Genomic DNA, 24,028 nt, shown 5'->3' on the forward strand with positions numbered 1-24,028 from the left:
ATGCTTCCAGATTAGGGAGACTAGAGAGAGATTGACAGTAGATGCCGTTTGAGTCCTGGACTGGATCCTGGACCAGGAAAAATATCTTTTTCCCTTTGCTGTAAAAGACGTTGGTGGGACAGTTGCTGCAATTTCAACAAAGTCATAGACTGGATTGATGGCATCATATCAATGTTAATTTTCTGATTTTGATCATCATACTCTGGTTCTGTGAGAGAATGTCCTCATCTTTAGGAAATACTTCAGGGTAAAGGGACATCAAATCTGCATCTTACCCTCATTTTTTCCAAGTCTGAAATTATTTTAAATTAAAAAAGTTGAAAAAAGAGCTTTCTCTTTATTCCCAGACCTACTGACTGCTGTAACTCGGCCTCCAAATGGTTGTGGAATCTTGTTGCACGAAGCTGGGTGGTCCAGTGTGGGGACAGCTGCGGGGGCTGCTTGTGCTCTGGGAGACGGGAGTGGGTCCTCACCTGCTTGTCTGGAAACGTCCCTCTAGTCAAATCAGAATTCTAGAGCACAGCCTTTCTGCCTGGGAGTAACTTGGTTCAACTTAGGCCTAAAAAAGCTCTCAGACCCTTGATAACCTCGGAAGAGGCCAACTGGCCCCAGGAAACCATGCTGACCTACCGTCTTTTCTTACTTTCCTTTTCTCCTCTCGCAGTGGAAGGAAGCTCTTGGTGGCCCAGAACCAGGACAGATGGTGTGGTGCTGTGGAAAGAGGAAGCAGGGCTGACCTTGTCACCAAGGCTGCCGAGCCGCACAGGGCCTGCCCCTGGGTTTGGAGCTGGGGTGGAATCCCCTACACTTTCTTCCAAACCACTCAAACGGCTTAAATAAAAGGCAGGATTTTCCTTCATGAACCCCAAGGGTGAGGAGGGCGTTGTAGAGCCTTGAGCAGGGACACCAAGCATCCCAGCATCGTTATTGGCAGTCCTCACTCTCAAAGGTGCCTTTGCCTAAGGTTGGTAAATGATGTGGCTGTGTAATTGCAGAATTCGGGTCGGGAAGCAGGATCATCGCCCACATCCCTCCTCTGCTGCCTCCCCTTCTCTCGTTTGCTTTCTCTTCCCTCTCGGTCAACTCTCTCTGTGTCCCCATCTCTCCCCTGCTCTGGCTTCCTCCGTTTTGTCCCCTGGGAGAGGGTCTTGTGTCAGAAGCACAGCAGCAGGGCTCTGCTTACGTGTGAGGCACAGTCCCCACAGAAGGTGGGCTTGGCAGATGCCTCAAGAAGCCTCTGCCTCTGACGTTGGGGTTTGAGGTGGGAAAGAAAGGGGGGTGGAGGGAGGGAGCTAGGCAGAGGTCCCCGGTAGTGATTCTGCTGCTTCCAACTCGGAGGCCCTCGTTCTGTCTTCCCCTTCTTTCTTTTCCGTGCACGTTTCCATCCTTTTGCAGCTGTCTTCACCAGGCTCCCTGGTTGGATGAAACTCGCTGATGGGGAATTGGGCCTGAGGGGTGCTGGGTGGGGAGGGGCTGGCTTCAGCCCCCCGGGGGCTCCTTCCCTCGACCCCCCTTCTCCACCTCTGCCTCTTCTCTGCTCCTGGGCCCTCTTGCCTCGGCCTTTCTGGTTTGGCTCCCCAGGTCCCGACTCTGCCCTGGCGCCGTCTTTCCACTTCTGCCTCTGCTGCAGAATTCCTGAAGGTGAAATCAGATTGTCCTGGCCGCCCTTCTCACAGGGCTGTGACAGCCGCTCCTTGTGGCAAGAAAAACCAGGCAGAGGCAAGGAGACAAGGCAGCAGGAGGACCCGGGAGTGTGGCGTGATCTCTCCAAGTGGGGAGCGGGATGAAATCTGGGGTCCAGGAGCTGGACATGTGCTGTCTGGGATGGCAGCCACTAGCCCCATGGGGCGATTTGAATTATACTTTAAAAATTAAAATTTAATACAAAATCCAGTTAGCTGCACTAAGCACATTTCAAGTTTTCATTTAGCCGCCTGTGGCCGGTGGCCTCTGTAGTGAGCTACACAGATACAGAACATCTGCATTGTTGCAGAAAGTTCTAGCAGCCAGCCCTGGAGGACACTTGATCCCTTTCACCGAAGCTCTAGGAAAATGGTTTCTTTGTGTGTTTTAGTAGCTACCACAAGTAGTGTTAAAGAATAGATTGGATGGGTGGGGAAAAAACATGTTGTAGTAACATTAAAAACATTTCAGGTACCTTAAAATTGGTTAGGAAGTTGGAGTGTTTCCGGGGGTGCCTTTCATCGTGGAATTCTGGAACATTCCTGATACAGAGACTTTACATCCCCACTCTCTCGTTCTTCTGCCTCTGTCATAATTTTTGCCTTGTTCTAGTTCTTATGTACTGTTTATTCTGTATTTTCCTTTACATGGATTCACATTTGTACTTAAGTTTGTTTGAAAATGAGACTTCATGACCAGAAGTGAAAAGTCATCAAAGGGAAATAACTTTGTTTCAAGCAGGCTTTTTTTTTAACATTTTATTTTTTATTATTTTTTCAACATCTTTATTGGAGTATAATTGCTTTACATTGTTGTGTTAGTTTCTGCTGTATAACAAAGTGAATCAGCTATATGTATACATATATCCCTATATCCCCTCCCTCTTGCGTCTCCCTCCCCCCCACCCTCCCTATAATCCCACCCCTCTAGGTGGTCACAAAGCACTGAGCTGATCTCCCTGTGCTATGTGGCTGCTTCCCACTAGCTAGCTATTTTACACTTGGTAGCGTATATATGTCAATGCCACTCTTTCACTTCAGTGAAGAATCATATGGACGTGCCCAACTCATAGGGTCCCGCTTGCTGACTGCAGAGCAATGCTCTTTTGTTTCCAGTGGGTTTATTGTTTTGCTTATCAAATTCTAGCAGATTCCCTTTGGGGAGGGCTCTGAGCCTAACTCCCCCTTTCTTACAAAGGAGATTAGCAAACGTGAAAAAGGGCTATGAAGAGATAGTGACCCCAAATGGAGGCTTTCTCCTCTTGGGAAAATCAGAAGGAGTAAAGGAAGGCCTGAGAAGGAATAGCTGCTTCTCTGTTACTGAAAATACACTGGTGTTTCCCTCCAGCAGGGTCTCTGCAGGGCAGCCCAGGGGCAGGGTGTGGTTTGGTGGCACCAGCTGACCCGATGCTTTTTTTTTTTTTTTTTATTGGCGTATAGTTGTTTTACAGTGTTGTGTTAGTTTCTACTGTACAGCAAAGTGAAGTAGAATCCCCTGTGCTGTACAGCAGGTTCTCATTAGTTCTCTATTTTATACATATTAGTGTACATATGTCAATCCCGATCTCCCAGTGCATTCCCACCGCTTTACCCCTTGGTGTCCATACATTTGTTCTCTACATCCGTGTCTCTTATTTGTGCCTTGCAAACCTCACCCGATGCTTTTGGGCCTGAGCTTCCTTTTACACTCCTGTGATCACTGAGCATTTCAGAGAGCTTTTGTATTTTGTGGGGAACATCTACAATATCTGCCGTGTTAGAGATTAAAACAGAGTTGTTTTAAACACTTGTATTCATTCATTAAAAATGACAGTAATAAGCCTATTACCTATCAGCGTAAAGAATATATCTTATCAAAAATAACTATTTTCCCAAACCAAAAAAAATTCGTGAAAAGAAAGCTGTCATTTTATGGTTTTTATGAGTCTCTTTCATGTCTGGCTTAATAGAAGAGCTAGATGCTCATTTCTGCTTCTGCATTCTGTCTCTTGATGTCACCGCTCAAGTAGTCTCTGGAAACTCCACTCAACGCTCATGAGAGAATGAAGGTGAAAGAGGCAAATTAAGTCAAACTCAATTATGAAAATGGTTTTGACCTTGCAGACTCCCAGAAAAGGTCTCAGGGAACCCCCAGCCCCTACCCCCGTGTTCCCTGGACCAGACTTTGGGAACCAGAGGTGAAGGGAAAGACACATGGAACTTAGGACTAGTGGTCTGTGCTCCTGACGCTAGCCTGATGCTCCCCTGCGTGTGACCTTAGGTCAAGACAGCACTTCTCCCCTGGGGCTGAGGTCTCTTATCTGGAGACTGGGGACCGCCCTTCTTGCTGAGCCTGGCCATCCTGTCCTGCAGGGTCCTTGTGAGTCTCAGATCATGCCTGTGAAATCTTCCCATGAGCAGAAAGCAGTGTATTTATAAATGGCATTACTAGGGATCTTTTGAAGTTTGGTATCATCTTTAATTTGTAGGACAGTTATTTTTAAAAACTGACATCGTGTCCTAATCTCGCTTGGTTCTGGGGACGCCTTTGTGAAGGGGAGAGGCTGCCCTTCTCAGCTTACAGGTGAGATCATCGAGGCTTGGGTGAGTGGATTGGCCAGAAAACAGGATTGTCCCCAGGGTGGTGACCCCTGCCCGCTGTTTCCAAGGCACACTGGTGCTGGTTTCGTGGGGCTGAGGTTCTTGTCTGATACGGGGCTGCATTTTTGACACACTGACATATTCAAACAGGGAGACTGCCACCCTCAGCAGTTCTCTGCGTGAATAAATTGCCCTCAGTCTGAGTCACCTGATGGATGTGACACAGTTTTGAGATTGGAAGATCTGAGGCCTCATCCAGGCCGAGGGAGCCCTTTTAGAACTCCTTAAAGTGGTGATGTAAACAAATCAGCTGGTAAACAGCCCTGGCTGGTATGTGGCTTATTTTTGTTGACTGGTGAAAGCTCTACTCGTTCTCCTGAGGTGTTTGTACTTCTGAACTGCTTCCCTCCATGGATCACTTACCGTAGGGAAAACAGCCAGCTTTCCTCCCTGGACACTGCTGGAAGCAGTCCCCATTCTGATCTTGGGAGACACATTTGCCTGTAATTGTAGGAGACGAAGAACCACGGTTGAGTCTTTTCTCGCACTAGGAAATAAGGCAAAAAACACAAGTTCAGTTGTGGCCAGCTGGCCTTAAGATGGATTGAAAAAAAAATAAATGCTTTATACAGGGTAGGTTGAATTAAGTTCCCCAGACCCTGCTCCTTATAAGCATGGCTTTATTATCAGGGGCAGAAGCCCTCCAGCAGTTACCTGTATTTAGTTACAGTGCTTTGCCACATTATAGACTGTAGATTGACTTTCCCCTCCCTGAATACATTAATATGACTACCTTAAGGCATACAGTATTTTTCAGTTTTTTTTAAAAGCTTAATTCAGTTTCAAATGATAGAAATTCAATTCCAACTAGCTTAAACACAACATAAAGCAAGGAGGGACAATTGGGTGTGTGTGTGCATTATTTTGGCTCTAGGAGAGTGGAGTATGGGGTTAGACTGTAAAGCATTGCTAGGACCAAGAGCTCAAAGTGTCATAGGGACTCCCTCCCTGCCTTTGGCAGGTTCTGCCCTCATGGTGCCAAGATGGCTGCAGTCTGCTCCAGCTTTCATTCCATCCTCTCAGCCATCTCAGTGCAAAAAGTTCCTCTAACAGTCTCAGAAAAGTCCCAGAATGAAATCTTACTGGTTCTGGTCAGTCCCGTGCCCTCCCTCAGCAATCCCTGAGGCTAGGAGTATCCCCGACTGATTGGCCAGGCATGGGACCAATTCTGGGACCAGGGTGAGGCCTGGGAAAATCAGGGCTATTATGTTGGGTAGGCAGGAAAGGTTTTGGTTTGTGGGTTCCCACACCCCAGTATTTGTAGTGAATTATTACTCAGGTAGCCATGACCCTTTGTGGGATGATACCAGAAATAGGCCCACTCTTTTATCAGGAAGAAGCCTGGCTTTATGTTTAGCTTTTAACACGTCTTGGATGAATAAGTTGTTGGTGCTTGGCTGTCGGCCAGCCATGCGTCATCCTCTCTGGCAACACAGCCTCTTTTATAGAGGGAGACGCTGACGTCAAATCATGTTTCCTGGGCCCAACACCCTTTGATGGTCACACGCTTGACCAGGCTGGTGGTCCCTGAATCTGCTGACCAGACTCACATGAAGACCGCAGTCCACTCTTTGGTAAAACCCAGACTTGATCTGGTGATGCCTCTGCTTAAAAATCCACTGTGATATTTTACTACAATTTTAAAAAGGGCAGAAAACAAAATAAAACAAACAACACCCCATCTCCATTTATTTCTCCCTTAGAGGCAATTTAATCAGTTTAACATATTTTAGCTGATTATTTAGGTATTTACATCTGTGACTCTAGTAGCACCTTTAGGATTCTCTTTGTGTAGTATCATATCATCTGCAAACAGTGACAATTTCACTTCTTCTTTTCCAATTTGGATTCCTTTAATTTCTTTTCTTTCTCTGATTGCCGTGGCTAGGACTTCCAAAACTGTGTTGAACAATAGTGGCGAGAGTGGACATCCTTGTCTTGTTCCTGATCTTAGAAGAAATGCTTTCAGTTTTTCACCATTGAGAATGATGTTGGCTATGGGTTTGTGGTATATGGCTTTTGTTATGTTGAGGTAAGTTCCCCCTATGCCTACTTTCTGGAGAGGTTTTATCATAAATGGGTGTTGAATTTTGTCAAAAGCTTTTTCTGTATCTACTGAGATTATCATATGGTTTTTATCCTTCAAATTGTTAATATGGTGTATCCCATGGATTGATTTGCGTATGTTAAAGAATCCTTGCATTCCTGGGATAAACCCCACTTGATCATGGTGTCTGATCCTTTTCATGTGCTGTTGGATTCTGTTACTTCTGTGACTCTAAACAGTAGGCTTTGTGTGGCTACTTCTTGACTTTTTAGTTTTAGTTCTTTTTTTTTTTTTTTTTTTTTTTGTGGTCCGCCGTCCTCTCACTGTTGTGGCCTCTCCCATTGTGGAGCACAGGCTCCGGACGCGCAGGCTCAGTGGCTATGGCTCACGGGCCCAGCCGCTCCGCGGCATGTGGGATCTTCCTGGACCGGGGCACGAACCCGTGTCCCCCGCATCGGCAGGCGGACTCTCAACCACTGCGCAACCAGGGAAGCCCTAGTTTTAGTTCTTATCTGCGGACACCCCCTGTGGAAGATGAGGTTTTAGTCTCCTTCCTCCTGTGTCCTCCTCCATCCCCGTCCCTCCCAGCAGGACCGCGTTTTAGTCAGTGTTCGGCGTTTACACTGTTACAGCTAGGATAGCTCTATTCACAGCCATGCTGTCCAGGGAACGATGAGAACTTTTGTTTTTTGTGGTAGAGAATTCTTCAAGCATTGCTGACAACAGGCATGTGGTAAGTAAATTGAGACTCACACGAGAAACCCACCCTGTCTCCCATTGCGTGTGGGATAGAGTTCAAAGGCCTCAGTGTGGCCCACGTGCCTTTCCCTCCTCCGTCCCACCAGCCCTCCCACCTGCCACCCTTCGTTTTGCTGCTCCTTCGATGCCCCCTCCTCTGTCTGATGAAATCCTCCTTCATCCAAGGCCTGGCTGGAATGGTGCTTTCTCTGGGTGTGTCCTTCCTGGTTGTGTGTTCACTGCAGTGTGTAGACTGAGGTCTTAGTACTTATCACACTGCAAGGTGCTTATTTATTTACCGCTTGAGTTTAAATCTTGGCTGTGCTGTTTCCCAGCTTTGCGACCTTCGGCAAGCTACCTAGTTGCTTCGTCCCTCAGTTTCCCTCTTTGTAAAATGTGTATAACAACCATAGCACCCACAGGGGACTATACTCAAGATTTTGTAATAACCTATAATGGAAAAGAATCTGAAAAAGAATAGATATACATGTATAGCTGAATCACTGTGCTGTGCACCTGAGCTGTACACCTGAAACTAACACAACATTGAAAATCAGCTATACTTCAATTAAGAAAAAAAAGGAGCAACCATAGCACCTACCTGGTAAGGTTGTTAGTGATTGCATATGCTGATGGAATGAAAGCATCTGTAAGTGTCTGCCCCAAGGGAAACTGTCCATCTGTTCCCTGTACCTGCCTCATGCAGGCAGGTGGCTTATATTCACTGGTGCCCAGAATAGCTCTGGGCAAATCAGAAGTCTCTGAGGGCCTGGTAGGGGAGCTCAGTGAGTGAAGCAGGCTGGGTGTGGCTCAGGCACAGGATGTGGGGACTGGAAAGGACAGTCTCCAAGGGGTGTCTTCTCCTTTACTTCTAGCCAGTGGTTGCCAAGTAGGAATGGGGTCCCAGTTTTGCCAGATCATCTGATTTAAAAAAAATTTTTTTTTTTTTTTACGAGAAATGTGAGCATCCGCATTTAAAAAAATATACGATTTTTCCTGACATTTAGTACATAGCGTAGCGGCTGAAGGCCCTAAGCCTGTGGGCCCATAGGCCACTGGTTTGGGGCACAATTCTCATTTCCCAGAGGAGGTGCAGAGTGATGGCGTGACCTGCCCTGGGTCACACGCTGACTGATTTGGCCCCTGGTGTTCCCACCTGTGGTCTGGACGTGGTGCTGGCCCCTCCCCCGCCAGGGTGCTGAGTGGGAGGATTCAGCCGTGTGTGTAGGTGCGTCTGCCAAGCCTCTGCCCACATGGGGTAGCAGGTTATTCCCGCCCTCACGTCAGCTCCCCCTGCCTCAGAGCCACCCCCTTCGTGGTGTTTAATAGGATTGTGGGTCTCTTTTTATGCCGGGGGAAAAAAAATCATGTGCATTTATTGAATACCTGCCGTGTGCCCAGGAACTAGTAGGTATTTCACGTTTGCATTCTCTCTTATTCCTTCCAACAGCCCTCCCTATGAGATGGAAAGTCACCATTTTATAGGTAATAAAAATTATTCATGAGGAAGTTACCTGATGGGGGCCTCACAGAAAGAGGTTTAACCAGGATTAGATCCATCTCTCTGATACAAATCATGAGCTCTAGACAACATGTTACCTCCCACGTACAGGAAGTCAAGTCTAACAGAAGCTCGGTGGAGCTTTGCTCGTCCCTGGCAGCCTGCATGCATCTGTGGCGCGTCCTCTGGAGGACAAGCCTAGTCTTGTTCTGTCTTCGGCAGCTGTAGCTGTAGCACGTGACTGCAGGCCTGGCCAGATAGGAGGGAAGGCAGAGAAAATTATGATAATGAGGAGGATACAGGCCTGGGGGAAGCAACCAAGGCCTCTGTCAGAAGTAGGATGGGACTCAGGAGCTGAGAAGCTCCCATACAAGACAAAGGCCATGTCTTCATATGCTGCAGCCCTGGCACTTGCAAACCCATCTAGAAAACCCACGGTATGAGATGATGGGGGGAAGGAAATTAGAAGTGATCGGGGCCTTCCTCACCCCCATGAGCCATCCCGTTGGCCCAAGAGGCCCATATAGTTTTATGTTTAGAAATAGTTTTCAGATAGTGAGGCAGCCCCTTTGTAGCCAACGGAGCACACGTGTTTTACCAGCAGTGCGGCCGGCTGCTCTTGGGGCCGCCCCATGGCTCGTGATCATGTGTTGTTCCTCCTTCCCTGGGCACCCACTTCCCCTCTCAAATTCACGCACACACCCCGAGGCATGGCTGTGACAGGCCAGTGCCAGAGGGCAGAGGAGTAGAGGGGAGGGACGTGGGGTCTCTGAAGCCCTCACCGACCGTCCAACGTGTCCTCCTAGACCTGGGACTAAATGTTGTCTTTTTAATTTTTTTTCCTCCTTGTGGCATCCATGGATCTGGTTTCCTGACTTTCACAAAGTGGTTAACCCTGGAACCGCCCACCTGCCTGTTCTTCTCTCCCAAACTCTTATCCCAGCCACCTTGCTCCTGGCATCTCTGGGAAGGGTGGCCGCCCTTATCTCTAGTCATTCTCCGCATTCCAGACGTCCAGCTTCCTTCAGTCTCTGGAAAATGCCACACTACTCCCTCCCCCCACCCGGTGGGCGCTGGTCTGCCGCCTGCTCTGGACTCAGTATTTTCCCTCCTCCCCAGGTGCCCATCCATGATTCAGGCTTCTGTGCAGATAGTAACCCCTGGAAGTTTCCTGCGAGTCTCCCTCTAACCTCGCCCCCTCCCCCCGCCCGCCTGACCTGGCCTGGTGAGGTTCTCTGCCCTGGGTTCCACGGCACCTGTACTGGTCCCATCCTGGCTCAGACTCGCTGGGATGGGCTGTAAATGCCTCCCTCACCCACCAGACTGGAAGTGCCCTGAAAGCAGGGACCAAGCCCAAGGCCTAGCACAGGGTCTGGCATGTGGGAAAGCTGTACCCGCTGTCTAGTGTTGACCACGTCACATGGGTGGGGACATCATGGGAGTGTAGCAAATGGTGCCGTCATTAGGGAGTGAAGCTGCCAGGGGTGGCCGGACTGGGCATCTTCCCCTGGATGGAGCCTTTCAGTCTAACCTGCACTGTCCAGTGAGGTAGTCACTGGCCACATTGTTTAAATTTAAACATAGTTACTTAAAATGAAATAAGTTAAAGACTCAGTTCATCAGTCTTGCTAGTCAGTGTCAAGTGTTCAGTAGCCATGTGTTGCTGTCGTACTGACCAGTGCAGCTCATAGGACACTCCAGCATCGTGGAAGTTTCTCTTGGATGGTGGTGCTCTAGACACCGTCTTGTAAAGGCATGAAATCAGGGGCTTGTAGGCCGAGTGGAGGCCCTTCTGGGTGCTTCCGGTTAAGTAAAGCAGATTTCCACACGTTCCTTCTTAAGCCTGAACTGTGTCCTCAATTTCCTGTCTGCAGGACATTCGTCAGAAGTTCCGCTCTGTTCTGGTTGAGGCAACGGTGAAACTGGATGAGCTGGTGAAGAAAATCGGCAAAGCTGTGGAAGACTCGAAGCCCTACTGGGAGGCACGGAGGGTGGCGAGGCAGGTAAGCTCTCCTACTCTGCCCATCACCCCGCCCCATGCCGTGGGCGCACCTCCTGCTGCAGTTCAGGGGCACGGGACAGCCGTGGCTTTGTCCACAGGTGCGTTTGGAGTCAGCCCCTTGTTTTCCTCCCCGCCACAGGTTGCTTTCACTCCCGCTCTTGGTACTGTTAGTAGGGTGAGCGTGCTGGCATTTGGATGCCCCTACCGGTGGGCGCTGCCTTGCTGCTGGAACTGGTTCCCAGGTCCACCTCCCAGGCGGCCGGACCAGAGGCTGTGCTTAGAACATCGGGCTTGTCCTCCGCCCTCCCTGATGACTGCCTGTCGGGCAGCAGGAGGAACACTCCCTCCCTCGTATTCTCCTCCCTGGTTTGGGAGAAATTAGCCACCTGCTTCTCTTGGAACACTGGTTCTTTGTCCTGAGAGCCCAAATAGGCAACAGAGGGACCAAGACCAGAAGAGGGGCGGCAGAGGGGCTGTGGTCAGGCAACTGCCGGGGCTGCTGGTTTCAGAGCGTCTTCCTTGGATCGTCAGCGATGTGAGGACTTCCCAGCCAGAGATGCAGGCCCTGTGAATGGGAAGGTAAAGCGCTCCCAACACATGGTGGTACCTGCTGTGTGTCAGGCCCTGGGCTGGGGGCTCTCACACCCCTTGGCCCACGCTGGGGCTTCCTGCTCCGGTGACTCTTGAGCAGCTGGTCCCGGTTGAGTTCCTGTCCCTGCTGTGTGTTATGTGACAGAAGATGCTGTCGCCTCCCAGGGTCTCTACCTGTAAGCAGATGCTCAGTGAGTGCAGGTACCACGGCAGGCCCCCACTGTGTGTGCGCAGTGTGCTGTTGGGCTGGGGCGGTTGGGGGGAGGCGATGGGAAAGCGAGCCCTTGGGAAGCGAAGCCCCAGGAATGTGTTAAGATGGGAGCCATCGAGGATAAGGGGCCAGGACTTGGGCATTCCTCTTCCTTGCCCCGCTCCGTGCACGCCTCAGATTTCTCATCCCCTTGACGCTTTGGTGGTTCTGCCGAGATTCTAGCTACGTGTTTGGGTTTTGCACTCTGAATGCTGAACTGAGCTTTCTGGTTGGAACCTTCCAGATAATGTGGCCTTTGTTCCTAGACAGACCAGCTGCCCGAAACCCTTCCTTCCCTGTCCTGCTGCCCTGGGCTGTACAACATCCAAGTGCACATGACTTGTTGGCTTGCAACAAGCCTGAGCAGCCGTCCTCTCCGCCTCCCTCTGGGCCCCACCCAGGCTGCAGCTTCTAGAGAGAAGGAGCCCTCCTCCAGAATGTGCTCACCAGCCCCCAGAAGCTCCCCAACCCTAAGGCATCCTCCCTCCAAAGTGCCCTGTGCCACAGCCTTCAAAGTGCCCCACGTTGGTGATGTGTCTCGCCCACCATAGCCCAGGGTGGTAATGGTCTTGACCTTGCAGTGAGAAGGGTTCTGGTTAGGTTTGAGGAGAAATTTCTGATAATTTAATGTAAACATTGGGTCAGTGCTGAGGAGGTCATGAAACCTCTTCTGAAAGTCTTCAACACTTGAATTTATGGTCCCTTTGAGGACACAAATATCTTTATAAAAACATCCATGTCCCCATGCTGTGGGGTGATTTCATAGTGGTCTGTGAAAGCATCCTCTTGGAGCCTCGGCAGTGGCTTCGCCATGGGAGTTTCCCCACTGGGTTGCCTGAGCTCAGATTTTGGAGCAGAGCTGGTAAAGGGACCTTTGTGTTCAGGGGCCTCTGGAGGTTGGCCGTTTAGCCACCAGCCCCAGCTGATGGGCCTTACCCTCCTTTGGGTGAACGGATGTCATATATGCTCCTACCTCAGAGTCTTTGAACTTGCTGTTCCCCCCGTTTCTTTTTGTCTGAACCATAGGATTTGCACGGTCCACTCCATCTCCTTCAGCTTTCTGCTCAGATGTCACTTTATCAACAAGGCCTTCCTGGGCTAACATTTAAATGACAACTGCCAGCCCACCATCTCTGCCACCCCAGCCCTCATTCCTTGATTGGCTTTTTCTTCATAGCAGTTCTCACCCCCGACCTCTTATTGTTTACTTGTTTATAGTAGTGAAACTCCACAAATTCCCAGACAGGGAATTTGGTCTGTTTGGGTCATTGCCAGCATACAGAAGGTGTTCACGTCTTGAGGAAACAAACAAATGAACCAATGAGTGAATGATGAGGTTGACCAGATGTTCCTCCCGACCTTCCGTTGGCATCCCGAGCTTCCCTCTCCATTGCCGCTTTACTCACAACTTCTTCCTTGCAGAGGGATAGGAGCGTGACTGGCAAATCCAGCTTCATCTGGGTTGGGTTCGTTCGAATCTCATTTGGTGGGTGGGCTCCCAGTTGGCTGTGACACACCTGGAATAGATTTCACACCGCTCCCTTTTTGTTCCTCACCCCAATCCTCTTTGATGGAAAAAGAGGTAGGAGGGAGCTATGTTGGGAGGGTCCCACTGCTGGGCAGCAGTGAAGTGTGGCTTTGCACCTTCCTCTCATCTCTTGGCCAGTGAGGACAATTACTGTGCAGTTACTGAGTCCCGTGGGCAAGCCACTGAGGCATCAGGCCTCATCAGGTGATACAGACTCTGGGGCTGAGTGACTCTCCGTCAGCTGGCAGAGCCCAGGATGAATGTTGAGGGAATCCTGCCTGACCTTATGCCTGCAACTCCCCCCTTAAACTCCTGCCTTCTCGCAGGTGGGCAGGAAGAAGGGTAGAAAAGGCTCAGAGTGACCCCTACCCCTTAGCCCCAAGGGACCTTGTTGGTCTCTGGCCGAGGAACCGGAAGGGCGCTCAGAGGCTGAGGCTGGGTGAGGATGTTACTTTTTATCTCTGCAGACGGTGGGCCGTCTGGGCTTGGCCAGGAGGCTGAGTCTGTCTCTGACCTTCCTGGTGGTGAAGGGGGCGGGGCCTCCCCCTAGCTGCTGCCAAGTGGCGCTTCCTGTTTTCTTCCTCTGGTCTTACCCCCACCCCTTCCTTTCTATATATACAAATCCCTCTGACTGTGTGTAGCAGGGATAGTCTCTGAGAGATGCCTTCAAAGCGTCTCCTCCAAGTGTGTCTCGTGAGGCACTGCGTTCTCAGAGCCTCAGCATCCTCGTCTCTGTGGAGACAGTGATCTGAAAACAGTGAAACAGTGATGGTCATGGACCGTGAGAGTCCTGAGGTATCCTTAGGACTTAAATGAGCTAATGTTTGGTGATGGGATCCCGGTAATGATCTTAGATTTTGGTTTCACTAAAAAAAGATTGTAGAAAATTCAGAAAATAGACAAAAAGAAGAAAATAAGTCCCCATACCTTCTGTTAATATTTGATGTATACCTCCTTTAAAAAAAAAAAAAAAGAGGTAATACTGTAGTGATGGTTTTATAATGTCTGGAGAGCTCCTGTCCATCCATCCAGAGTCTCAGCGAACAGCGGAGACTTCAAAGGAAAAGACTTCTACGGCTTGGTTTTCCATAAAGCGTTTACAAAGACTTGTGATTGTTGGGCCAGTAGGAATTGTGTCTGATCATCAGAAATTTGCACTGACTTTATTGTTCCTGATGTCAACTCATTTTCCTACCAGGAGTCGGATCCAGTTCTGTGATCTTGTAAACCCAATCCACATTCCGCCAAGAGTGGGCAGAGCACTTGTTTTTTTTTTCCTGGGCCATGTGGGGGCAGGAAACTGGCTTTGATTTATTTGAGGGTTTTGTCCGTGAGCCAGAGCTTGTTTTTAAGGTGGCTTTGACATATCTGCCAGCCCATCTGGCCTTCAGTGTGTGGCGGGGGACATTCTGAAGGGGGGTGGGTGGGCGTGGAGCCCGTGTGACTCAGCAAACTTGAATGGCAGACAGTTTCTTGCTTTCTCTGCTCCCTGTGTTCTAACTAGTCCAACAGTGGCCCCGGGCCTGTCATTTTATCACTGCCAGTTCCAACCCTTGTGATTTTTTTCCTTTTTAGAAAATGGTGGTAAACTGTATTTAGCATAGGATTTACTGTTTTAACTGTTTTTAAGTACATGATTCAGTAGCATTAAGTACATTCATATTGCTGTGTAACCCTCACCACCATCCGCCTTCAGAACTATATAATTTTCCCAACTGCAACCCTGTACTTATTAAATAATTACTCCCCACTCCTCCCTTCCCTCAGTCTTTGGCAACCACTGTCCTACTTTCTGTCTCTGAATTTGACTCCTCTAAGTACCCCATGTAAGTGGAGTGGTGCAGAGTTTGTCCTTTTGTGACTGGCTTTTGTCACTTAGCATAATGTCTTCAAGGTTCATTCATGTTGTAGCCTGTGTTGGAATTTCATTCCTTTTTAAGGCTGAATAATATTCCACTGTATGTGTAGACCACAGTTTGTTATTCATTCATCCATTGGTGGACCTTCAGATTTTTTTTTTTTTTTTTTGCGGTACGCGGGTCTCTCACTGTTGTGGCCTCTCCCGTTGGGGAGCACAGGCTCCGGACGCGCAGGCTTAGCGGCCATGGCTCACGGGCCCAGCCGCTCCGCGGCATGTGGGATCTTCCCAGACCGGGGCACGAACCCGCGTCCCCTACATCGGCAGGCGGACTCTCAACCACTGTGCCACCGGGGAAGCCCGGACCTTCGGATTTTTAAATGATTGGAATGTGTCAGGAGACTTTGGAACCCTGAAGGGTAGCATAAGTGCAAAATAGTGAGGGTTATTCAGTGCTGACGGTTGCCCGTTTTGTGTTTATGGGACCAGGTAAGTCCACATGCTTTAACCTCCTTTGGGGGAAGTAAGTGGTTGGGGAAATGTTTGAAACTTAGCTGACTTAACTGTAGGACCACTGGCAAAGCTTGGCCTCGGAGCCAGACTGCCTGGCTTTTAATCCCATTTTACCATTTAATAGCTCTGGGACCTCTGCAGGTTACTTAATGTTTGTGCTTTAATTTCTTCATTTCTAAAATGGAATTGTGTATCAGTTAGTTGCTGCTGTGAAACAAACCAAACTCAGTGGCTTAATACATTTATTTAGCTCATGATTTTGCTGGGCAAGTTTTCTGAACTCAGGTTTTGGCTGATCTCATGAATGTGCAGCCAGTTGGTGGGTTGGCTGGGGCGTTGGCTGACCTGGGATGGCTTTATCTGTCAAGCAGTTGACTTGTTGTCAGCTGAGGTGTCGGGTGGCTGGACCACGTGCATCTCATCCAACAAGCTAGTGTGGGCTTCTTCATATGGTACTGGGATTGTAGGAACAGAAACGGCAAGCCCTTTCCAAGCCTCTGCTTGCATCACATTTGTTAATGTCCTGCTGGTCTGAGTAAGTCACATGGCTCGTCCAAAAGCAAGAGGTAGGGAAAAAATAAACTCCACCTGCAAAAGTACCTGCAAAGTATTACGGCCATTTTTGCAGTTTACCCCAGTGATTAAGTTAGTTCATGTAAAGCATTTGGATGAAAGAAAATGAATGTTAAGTTATTATTCCAGATGTATTTTTCTATCAAATATTATATCTCCAAGGTGAATCTGCTATGTTAAAAAAAAAAACAAAAACACTACCGCCACCACAAAAAAATACCCTGTGGTTGGAAGAAGAAACAGTCCTCTGCTGGCTGGGAGGGGATATGGAAGATGTAGAGACAGAAGGGTGACCCCAGGCAGGGTGGGTACATACCAAGTTGCTTGTGAAGATAAAACGTGGCAGAGGATAGAAAATGACGATGAGGGGATAGCTGACTTACCTTGCGACTGATGGAAAGCCCTCCAAACCCAAACGGATGAGTGGCGGGGACCTTGAATGGAAGGGAAGTCATGTTTCCAATGAAAAGAGTAAGTCAAATATGTCAGATAATCCCCTGAATTCTTATGTTAATCACTATCGTAGTCTTCTGTTGTTGGGAAATCTGGACGTTGATTTCGTTTACAGAAGACCTTCCCTAAGTGGAGAACAGGAAGCCTGGGCTTTGCAGAGATGGGATGAAAATGCAAGTGTATGTCAGTACGGGTTATACTTGTCCATGAATTTTTTTCCTTCTAATTCATTATTTTCTTTCATTCGACAAATATTTACAGTGTTCCTACTAAGTGTCATGCACTATTTTAGCCACTTGTCAAGAACAGAAGAGGGACTCTGTGCTGTAGAGCTGACAGTCCCCTCTTAGCAGTCTTATAAAAGTTGTGTGGGATGGAATGTTTTGGGCAAAAGTAGAATCTTTGTTACTGATCTGGATTCACGTGTGTGTGTGTGTGTGTGTGTGTGTGTGTGTGTGTGTGTGTGTGTGTGTGGTTTTTCCCCCTTCATTTGAGAAATGGAGTGAAGCATTGCTCCCAGGGAAACAGGATTGTTCCTGAGAGCCTCTGGTCACAATTTCATCAAACACAGTTTTGTTTTATGTATGTTTCTCTTTAAAGACACCTTCTTTAATCTATATGTCTTATTAATTCTATACAATGTTTCTTTACAATGAAGCACTAGCCCAGAAGGGATGAACATTTCCCTGCTCCTGGGTGACGGAACCAAAAATTTCTCTGGCTTTCAGCCCCACACCGTATTGTGCTTCTGTCGTGACCTCTCAGGCATTGTTGCCACACATTTAGCCGCATTTCCATGGCTTCATCTTGCAGTACAGAATTGACGTTAGCGCTTACTGGAGCAGCGTCTTGTACGGATCTGCACATTTCCTCTTCTTTTTCTGGGGGTACTGTATTGTTAATTCATTAACAGTGAACTCATGGCCAACGGTACGATGACTCACGCCTGGAAGCGGCTCATCTAAAACACGTATTTTCTCTGTAAGTCACGTCACAGCTGTCCTGTATTAGGGAGGACCCCAGATGGCACTCAGCACTAGGCTTGGGGACCACCTTAGAGAGGAACCACCAATGAAAAGCACAAAAACATGAAAAACGTGGCACTCAGTAGACCGTGAGAAGGATGGGTGTTTGCAATCTGACAGCCGTAACAGCAGGCAGGGGGTCCTCTCTGCTTGGCCTCAGCTGGCATCGTGCACATCAAGACTCACATTTTTTTGCTTCTCTGGGCTGGTCCGTGAATGACTCCAAAAGTGCAGTAAATACTGATTTTGGGGTTACAAATAAATCGTAGCGGGTAGGCAAATTCACAAATACGGAATCCATTGAATAATGAGGATCAACGTACTCAACAAGTGGAGAGCCCAGTGGGGAGGAACATCTGTTAGAGAACAGGTATAGATGGCACAGGTGTAGACGGTGTGTGGAGGAGGCCGGTAGAGTGAGGTCACGGGGTGTGTGCGCATGTGTGTAAAGCTTTGGAAACACACCTGAGCCCCTGAGTATGAGACAGTCTGGGTAAAGGACAGAGGAGCCGCAATCTGAGGGCGGAGCCGGCGTGGATGGGACCTGGGCTGAGTCCGTCAGCTCCAGGGCTGTGCGGTGGGGCCTCGGGCAGCTGAAGGACCAGGCAGGGAGGGAACCGCATGGCCCGATGAGGGAGGGTGCAGCCTCAGCCTAGCCTCCTGTCTGGGTAGAGTAGCCGTGGTGGCTCTTTTGTGTGGGCACAGGTTGTGTTGGAGAAACTGATGGGGCACTGATGCCACATGTCAGTTCCGTACTGGTGGCAGCTCCGCCTGGAGGTCCAGTGGTGTCTCAGGCACCATGTGTCCCCATAATACAGATGAGAAAATGAGCCTCACAGCTCAGAGACCATCACTCGGGCCTTCACATGAGCCTTTCCCGTGCTGTGATCTGATCTGGGAGGACGTGGAGGGGGCTGGATCGGATTCAGTGGTTAACCAGCTACCAGGGGTGAGTCATGAGAACTCCAAGGCTGTGAACCGAAGAGGCAGCAGGCAGTTGAAGCGCAGTCGGGTGTAGCCCTGGGAGAAGGTGGTGAGCTCCTCCTCCCCTGAAAGTTCTAGCAGCACCTGGTGCCCGAGTGGGAACCTCACAGTGATGCAGGCACGTTGCAGGGGGGCTCTGGGCGTGGACAGCATGGAGGTGACTTTCTGGGAAGATAGGATGTGGACAGAGCCATCAGAGGTTAAGGATGGAGGGGAGGAGGGGAAGGAGGGTTCTTGTAATGCTCTTTGTACACCAGGCACTTTCCCAAGTGCACTTTTCCAAGCACCAGGGCAGTACTTTTTTTTTTTGCGGTACGCGGGCCTCTCACTGTTGCGGCCTCTCCCGTTGCGGAGCACAGGCTCCGGACGCGCAGGCTCAGTGGCCATGGCTCACGGGCCCAGCCGCTCCGCGGCATGTGGGATCTTCCCGGACCGGGGCACGAACCCGTGTCCCCTGCATCGGCAGGCGGACTCTCAACCACTGCGCCACCAGGGAAGAAGGGCAATACTTTTAAAAAACCTTCTGCAGAGGAGGAAACTGAGGCTTAGAGAAAGGTTATTCGAGGGGCTCCCACGGCCCTCATTTATTCGGATCTGTGGGGTGCCTGGGCCTGCAGGGGTTTGGTCCCTTATAGACATGAACCCACTGGGGCCTGACGGAAGGTGGCCAGGCGATGGTATCATTACTGCCGTCACACGGAGGGGACGGTAACTAAGGCTTTGGGAGGTAAGGGAACGTGCCCAGACCACAGACCCCGTGGAGAGGAGGGAAGGTTTGAACCCCCATCTCCCTGCTTCTGGCTGTTGCCTGCAGCCTGGTGCTGGCATTCTGACAGTATTTAGGTACTGTTGAAAACCTGACCACATCCTGACACGTCTTATGGGAACAGGTAAGAGAAATACTCGACTCGTAGGGCTAAGGGGAGATGCTGGGCTCGTCTGCAGTTATTTCCCTGCCTTTGCTGCCCTGGGGCACCTGGGAGGCTCTTGCCAAGTCATCGGTGGCCCCTTGAAACTTCTTCCCCTCCTGGGACCTGAGTGCACTGTCGTCCTGCCTCCCTCTTTCCTGGTCACTTTTGTTTCTGCTGAGCCTGTGCCTGCCTGGGTGGCAGCTGTCTGCGTGAGGAGGGCCGGGTCAGTGACGTCCGTCCCTATGATCCTGGTCATATTCCCATCGGGCAGCCATAGGCCAGTTCCTGGGAACTGCATCACCCATGTGCCCGGGCTGAGGGCAGGCCGCTGGGTGACGGGGGCATCTGTCCCGAAGCAGAGTCCCTGGTGATTTACGGCAGGAGGGGGATGTGCTATTAACGCTCCTTGGCCTGCAGGACCGCCCTGCCTTGCAGTCTTGGCTGGAGATTCCGGGGAAGAAGCAGCCACATTGGGAGGCCTAGAATCTTGCGTCAAGATGGGGTCAGTGGGGAGACGAGGGGCAGCCCCTGACCCAGGGTGAAGGCTCCTGACGTAGAACAGGTCTCGAGGCTTCCAGAAGTACCCACCCCCCTTTGGAGCCGTTGTCCCTCCTGCTGGGCTGGCTGTGCTTCAGGCATCTTCCACTCTCCCATGACTAGAGAGGGAGTGTGGCTGATCTGAGGTTTTCTCTTCTGTGGTGCGAGGACCACCTGCATTTGACCCCTTCCTGCCTGGCGGGCAGCAGGAAGCCAGGGATGGGGCTAGTGGCCAGCAGGGTCTCAGCGGGGCAGTATGATGCTGGGGGTGCTGCCCCCGTGCCCCCCGCCGATGCCTGGTCAGTTGGGGGCTTCTCAGGGACAGTCCCCTTTTCCTTTCAATGATCTTTTGCTGAGGCCTGGCTGATTCCCATCAGTGCTGCTTGAAGCTGACAGATGTGGTTTGTCACCGCAGGAGAGCGGTTGGAGGGGAAGCAGGATGTGGAGTTCTGTCCCGAATCTGAAACCATGAGGCTCCTTGGATGTGTCTCTTTTTCTTTTCTTTCTTCCCTCCCCCGCCTCCGTCCCCCCTTCCATCTATTATCAATAAAATCAATGAAATTGCTGCTTCCACATGGATCGCCCTTCCCTCCCCCTCCTGTAAACCACTGGCATTCCCTAGAGGGAGCAGCAGGGTGACTGATTTCTCAGTTGAAGAAAATCAGAGTATGGGATGTATTTTTGCTACCAGTTTTGTCAACATGGGTAGGCCTCTTACGTTGCCAGGCAACAGGGTTTGGTCCCCAGCCAGCGGTGACGTTTCTCTTGAACATTTTACTTAGCTTTCCTCGCCTGGGGACACCCCCTGCCCACCCTACTTTCCTCCTTTTCTCTCCCCCTTCCCAGTGTGACTTCATATCCCCCCTTCCCTTCTACGACAACTTCCCCCTGAGAATCTGATGGATTTATTCACGCTGAGAAGTGGATGACTGATAAGGGTTTGAGATTTATGGTCTTTGGATGTTCAAGTAGTTCTGCTTAGAAATACTCCCATAGCTTGGGTTTTTCTGCTTCCCGCCTGGTGGGATGGCTGATTCCCAGCTTGGGGCTCGTCACACGGGGGGAGCTTCTTGAAATGTGTGTAAGGGAACCATGCCCATCACACCAAGAGGGAGGTGCCGAGGAGTCCAGGCCATAGACGAGTTTTCATTTCTGCCTGGTGAAAGATCCTTGTGGAGTTGAAGCTCTAAAGGTAGGGTCGGCAGACAGAATACAGGACCCCCAGTTCAAGTTGAATTTCAGATCGTTTTCTTTAAGCATCACTCTGTCCCATGTAAACTTTGGGACACACTTCACTGAAACAGATTATTTGTTTATCTGAAATTCACATGGGCCTGGGAGTCCTGTATTTTTATTTGCTAAATCTGGCAGTCCTGCTGAGGAGGGAAGCTGTGGTCTGAGTCATCAGCCAGGTGGGGAAAGTAGTTTCAGAGTCGGCCGCCCCTTCTCGGGGCTCCTCAAGTCACAGCGCTCAGCCGTGGAGAGTTGTGGTCCCTACCTTGCCACCTGGCAGGTACAGGACAGGCACTTGTGCTAGGATTCCAAATGACTAAAATGCACTCAGCTTGGTGCTTCTAGGAGGAAATGGGGTTCCTAAGAGAGGTGCCTGAGGCTGACAATTTTTTCTGTCCCTTCCTGGCCCTCCCTAGCTTGATCGCTGCGTTCCGAAGGGCCTCATGGGAGGCCACATCACTGGGTCTCCTCTGAAGGACCTGCCAGAAGGTGAGCTCCCCAGCTGTCCTTCCTCCGCTGCCGGGCGTAAGCCTCCCTCCAGCTCTCTCCCCTTCCCCATCCTCGAGTGCCTTTATTAGTTAGTTTGGTCATTTATTCATTTGCTTGTTTATTCATGTTTCCATTTAGAACTTTCTTAGGCACTAGAGGAAAGGGTGCCTCTTTGCTTCAATTAAGGCAGTGATCAGCTGGCTTTAGGAAGCCTCACTTTGAAGAAGTGGTTTAAATGGAAGTAAAATAAACAAAATACCATGTGTTCATCAATTTGTTACTGGCCTCAAGTGCATTCCACAGCCTTTTGGCAAAGCACTGTACTGCAGAGAAGGTGATGGGCCTTTTCTATTTCTGAAAATCATGGTGTGTCTTTTAAGTTCTCTTCTTTGAATTTAAGTCTCTTGATCTCAGGCTCGAGCCAACTGAGCGAAGCTTCTCTTTATACAGAGACGACTGGGAGGTGTTTTCACACTGACCCTGGGCGCTCAACCAGGGTGGCTGCAGGCACCTGTAGCGGGCTCTCCTGAGAGCAGTTGTTGGAAAGAAATTGACATGTGAGGCAATGTATTAGTTTAGGTAGGTTCCTCTTCAATCTGGCTCCACCCCAAGCCCATAAAAAAATATACAAATGGACTTCTACAACCTAAAGTTCTGAAATTTATATTGCCTTGTACACAAAAGAATGGCCTCATCCTATATCAGCCAGGAATTGCATTTTGCTGCAAGTAGCACAGGGCTTAAAAACAGTGGCCGAAACACACAAGAATACTTTCTCTCACCTGAAAGAAGACCTGAATTAGGCAGTCTAGGTTGATGCCCTGAGTCCAGGGTCATCCTAGATTCAGGGTCGTATTTACTGCTTAATCCTAGTGTGTGAGTCCCATCCTCGGAGTCACCTCATGGTCCAGGGTAGCTCCAGACGCTCAAGCCATCTCATCTGTATTTCAGGAAATGAAGAAGGGGAAAGGATGTATGCCCCTTGTATTTGAAAGAGTCTGCCCAGAAGTCCCAGGCAACACGCTGCTTCTCTTTCATTGCTGGTTCTCTCATTCTTTGAATTTAAGTCTCTTGATCTCAGGCTTACAGCTGAACAAAGTTTCTCTTTGTACAGACAAGACTGGGGAGGTGTTTTCACACTGACCCCGGGCGTAGTCATGGGTAGCAAGAAAGGCTTGGCTTGGAGCGTTTTAGCTAGCAGGGTTGTTTCTAAGGATGAAGAGAAGCATGGATACTGAGAGGCAGCTAACTACCTCTGCCGTGTCTTTGCTGTGGTTTATTCATCTTCTAGAGAGGCTCTTGGTTGGAAAGACTTAGAGGTGGGCATATGTGACCCATAGAGCAGGCATAGGACTCCTCCTCCGAGGGAACTGCTGCAAACCCCGTATCTCTCTGCTCCATCAATCCTGTCCCTTTCTGCTACATGGGAAACTTCCTTTCCTTTGCATTGTGTTGGAGTCCTAGGAGAAAATGCTAGCTTACCATAAAGGAAGGTGTGTGTGTGTGTGTGTGTGTGTGTGTGTGTGTGTGTGTGTGTGTGTGATTTCGTCAAGTCATAGACTCTATTCATACCTTCTTTTAACACACACTCATTAAATGACTCATTTCCCATCACCCCTTGTTCGGTGGAAGCCCTCATGTCTTGCCTGGATTGTTGAAATCGCCTTTTTCCGTTGGAATTCTGCCCCTCCCAGTCCCCCTTCTCCACTTCTCCCCCATAACCTCCCAACTCAGTCTTGGCAGTCAGTTTTGCTGATAATCCTGCTCAAAAACTGTAGTGGATGTGCTGCTTAATTTTTTTTTTTTAGCTTTTTTTTTTTTACATCTTTATTGGAGTATAATTGCTTTACAGTGGTGTGCTAGTTTCTGCTTTATAACAAAGTAAATCAGTTATACATATACATATGTTCCCATTATCTCTTCCCTCTTGCGTCTCCCTCCCTCCCACCCTCCCTATCCCACCCCTCTAGGTGGTCACAAAGCACCAGGCTGATCTCCCTGTGCTATGCGGCTGCTGCCCACTAGCTATCTACCTTACGTTTGGTAGTGTATATATGTCCATGCCTCTCTCTCGCTTTGTCACAGCTTACCCTTCCCCCTCCCCATATCCTTAAGTCCATTCTCTAGTAGGTCTGTGTCTTTATTACTGTCTTACCTCTAGGTTCTTCATGACATTTTTTCCCCCTTAAATTCCATATATATGTGTTAGCATATGGCATTTGTCTTTCTCTTTCTGACTTACTTCACTCTGTATGACAGACTCTAGGTCCATCCACCTCATTACAAATAGTTCATTTTCGTTTCTTTTTATGGCTGAGTAATATTCCCTTGTATATATGTGCCACATCTTCTTTGTCCATTTATCCGATGATGGACACTTAAGTTGATTCCATCTCCAGGCTACTGTAAACAGAGCTGCAGTGAACATTTTGGTACATGACTCTTTTTGAATTATGGTTTTCTCAGGGTATAT

At 49.4% G+C, this 24,028-nt stretch overlaps 1 protein-coding gene across 1 annotated transcript in view; it reads left to right on the plus strand.

Annotated features, from left to right (window-relative positions):
- SH3BP5 (SH3 domain binding protein 5) overlaps positions 1 to 24,028 on the plus strand; it is an 86,825-nt gene that overhangs the window by 17,789 nt on the left and 45,008 nt on the right. The window contains exon 3 of the mRNA XM_007470640.1: positions 10,483 to 10,611. Within this exon, the coding sequence (XP_007470702.1) occupies positions 10,483 to 10,611 (129 nt within the window). The remainder of the gene's footprint in view (positions 1 to 10,482; positions 10,612 to 24,028) is intronic.

Source organism: Lipotes vexillifer, unplaced genomic scaffold (genome assembly GCF_000442215.2).
Source record: "Lipotes vexillifer unplaced genomic scaffold, Lipotes_vexillifer_v1.1 scaffold418, whole genome shotgun sequence".
Taxonomy (NCBI): Eukaryota; Metazoa; Chordata; class Mammalia; order Artiodactyla; family Lipotidae; genus Lipotes; species Lipotes vexillifer.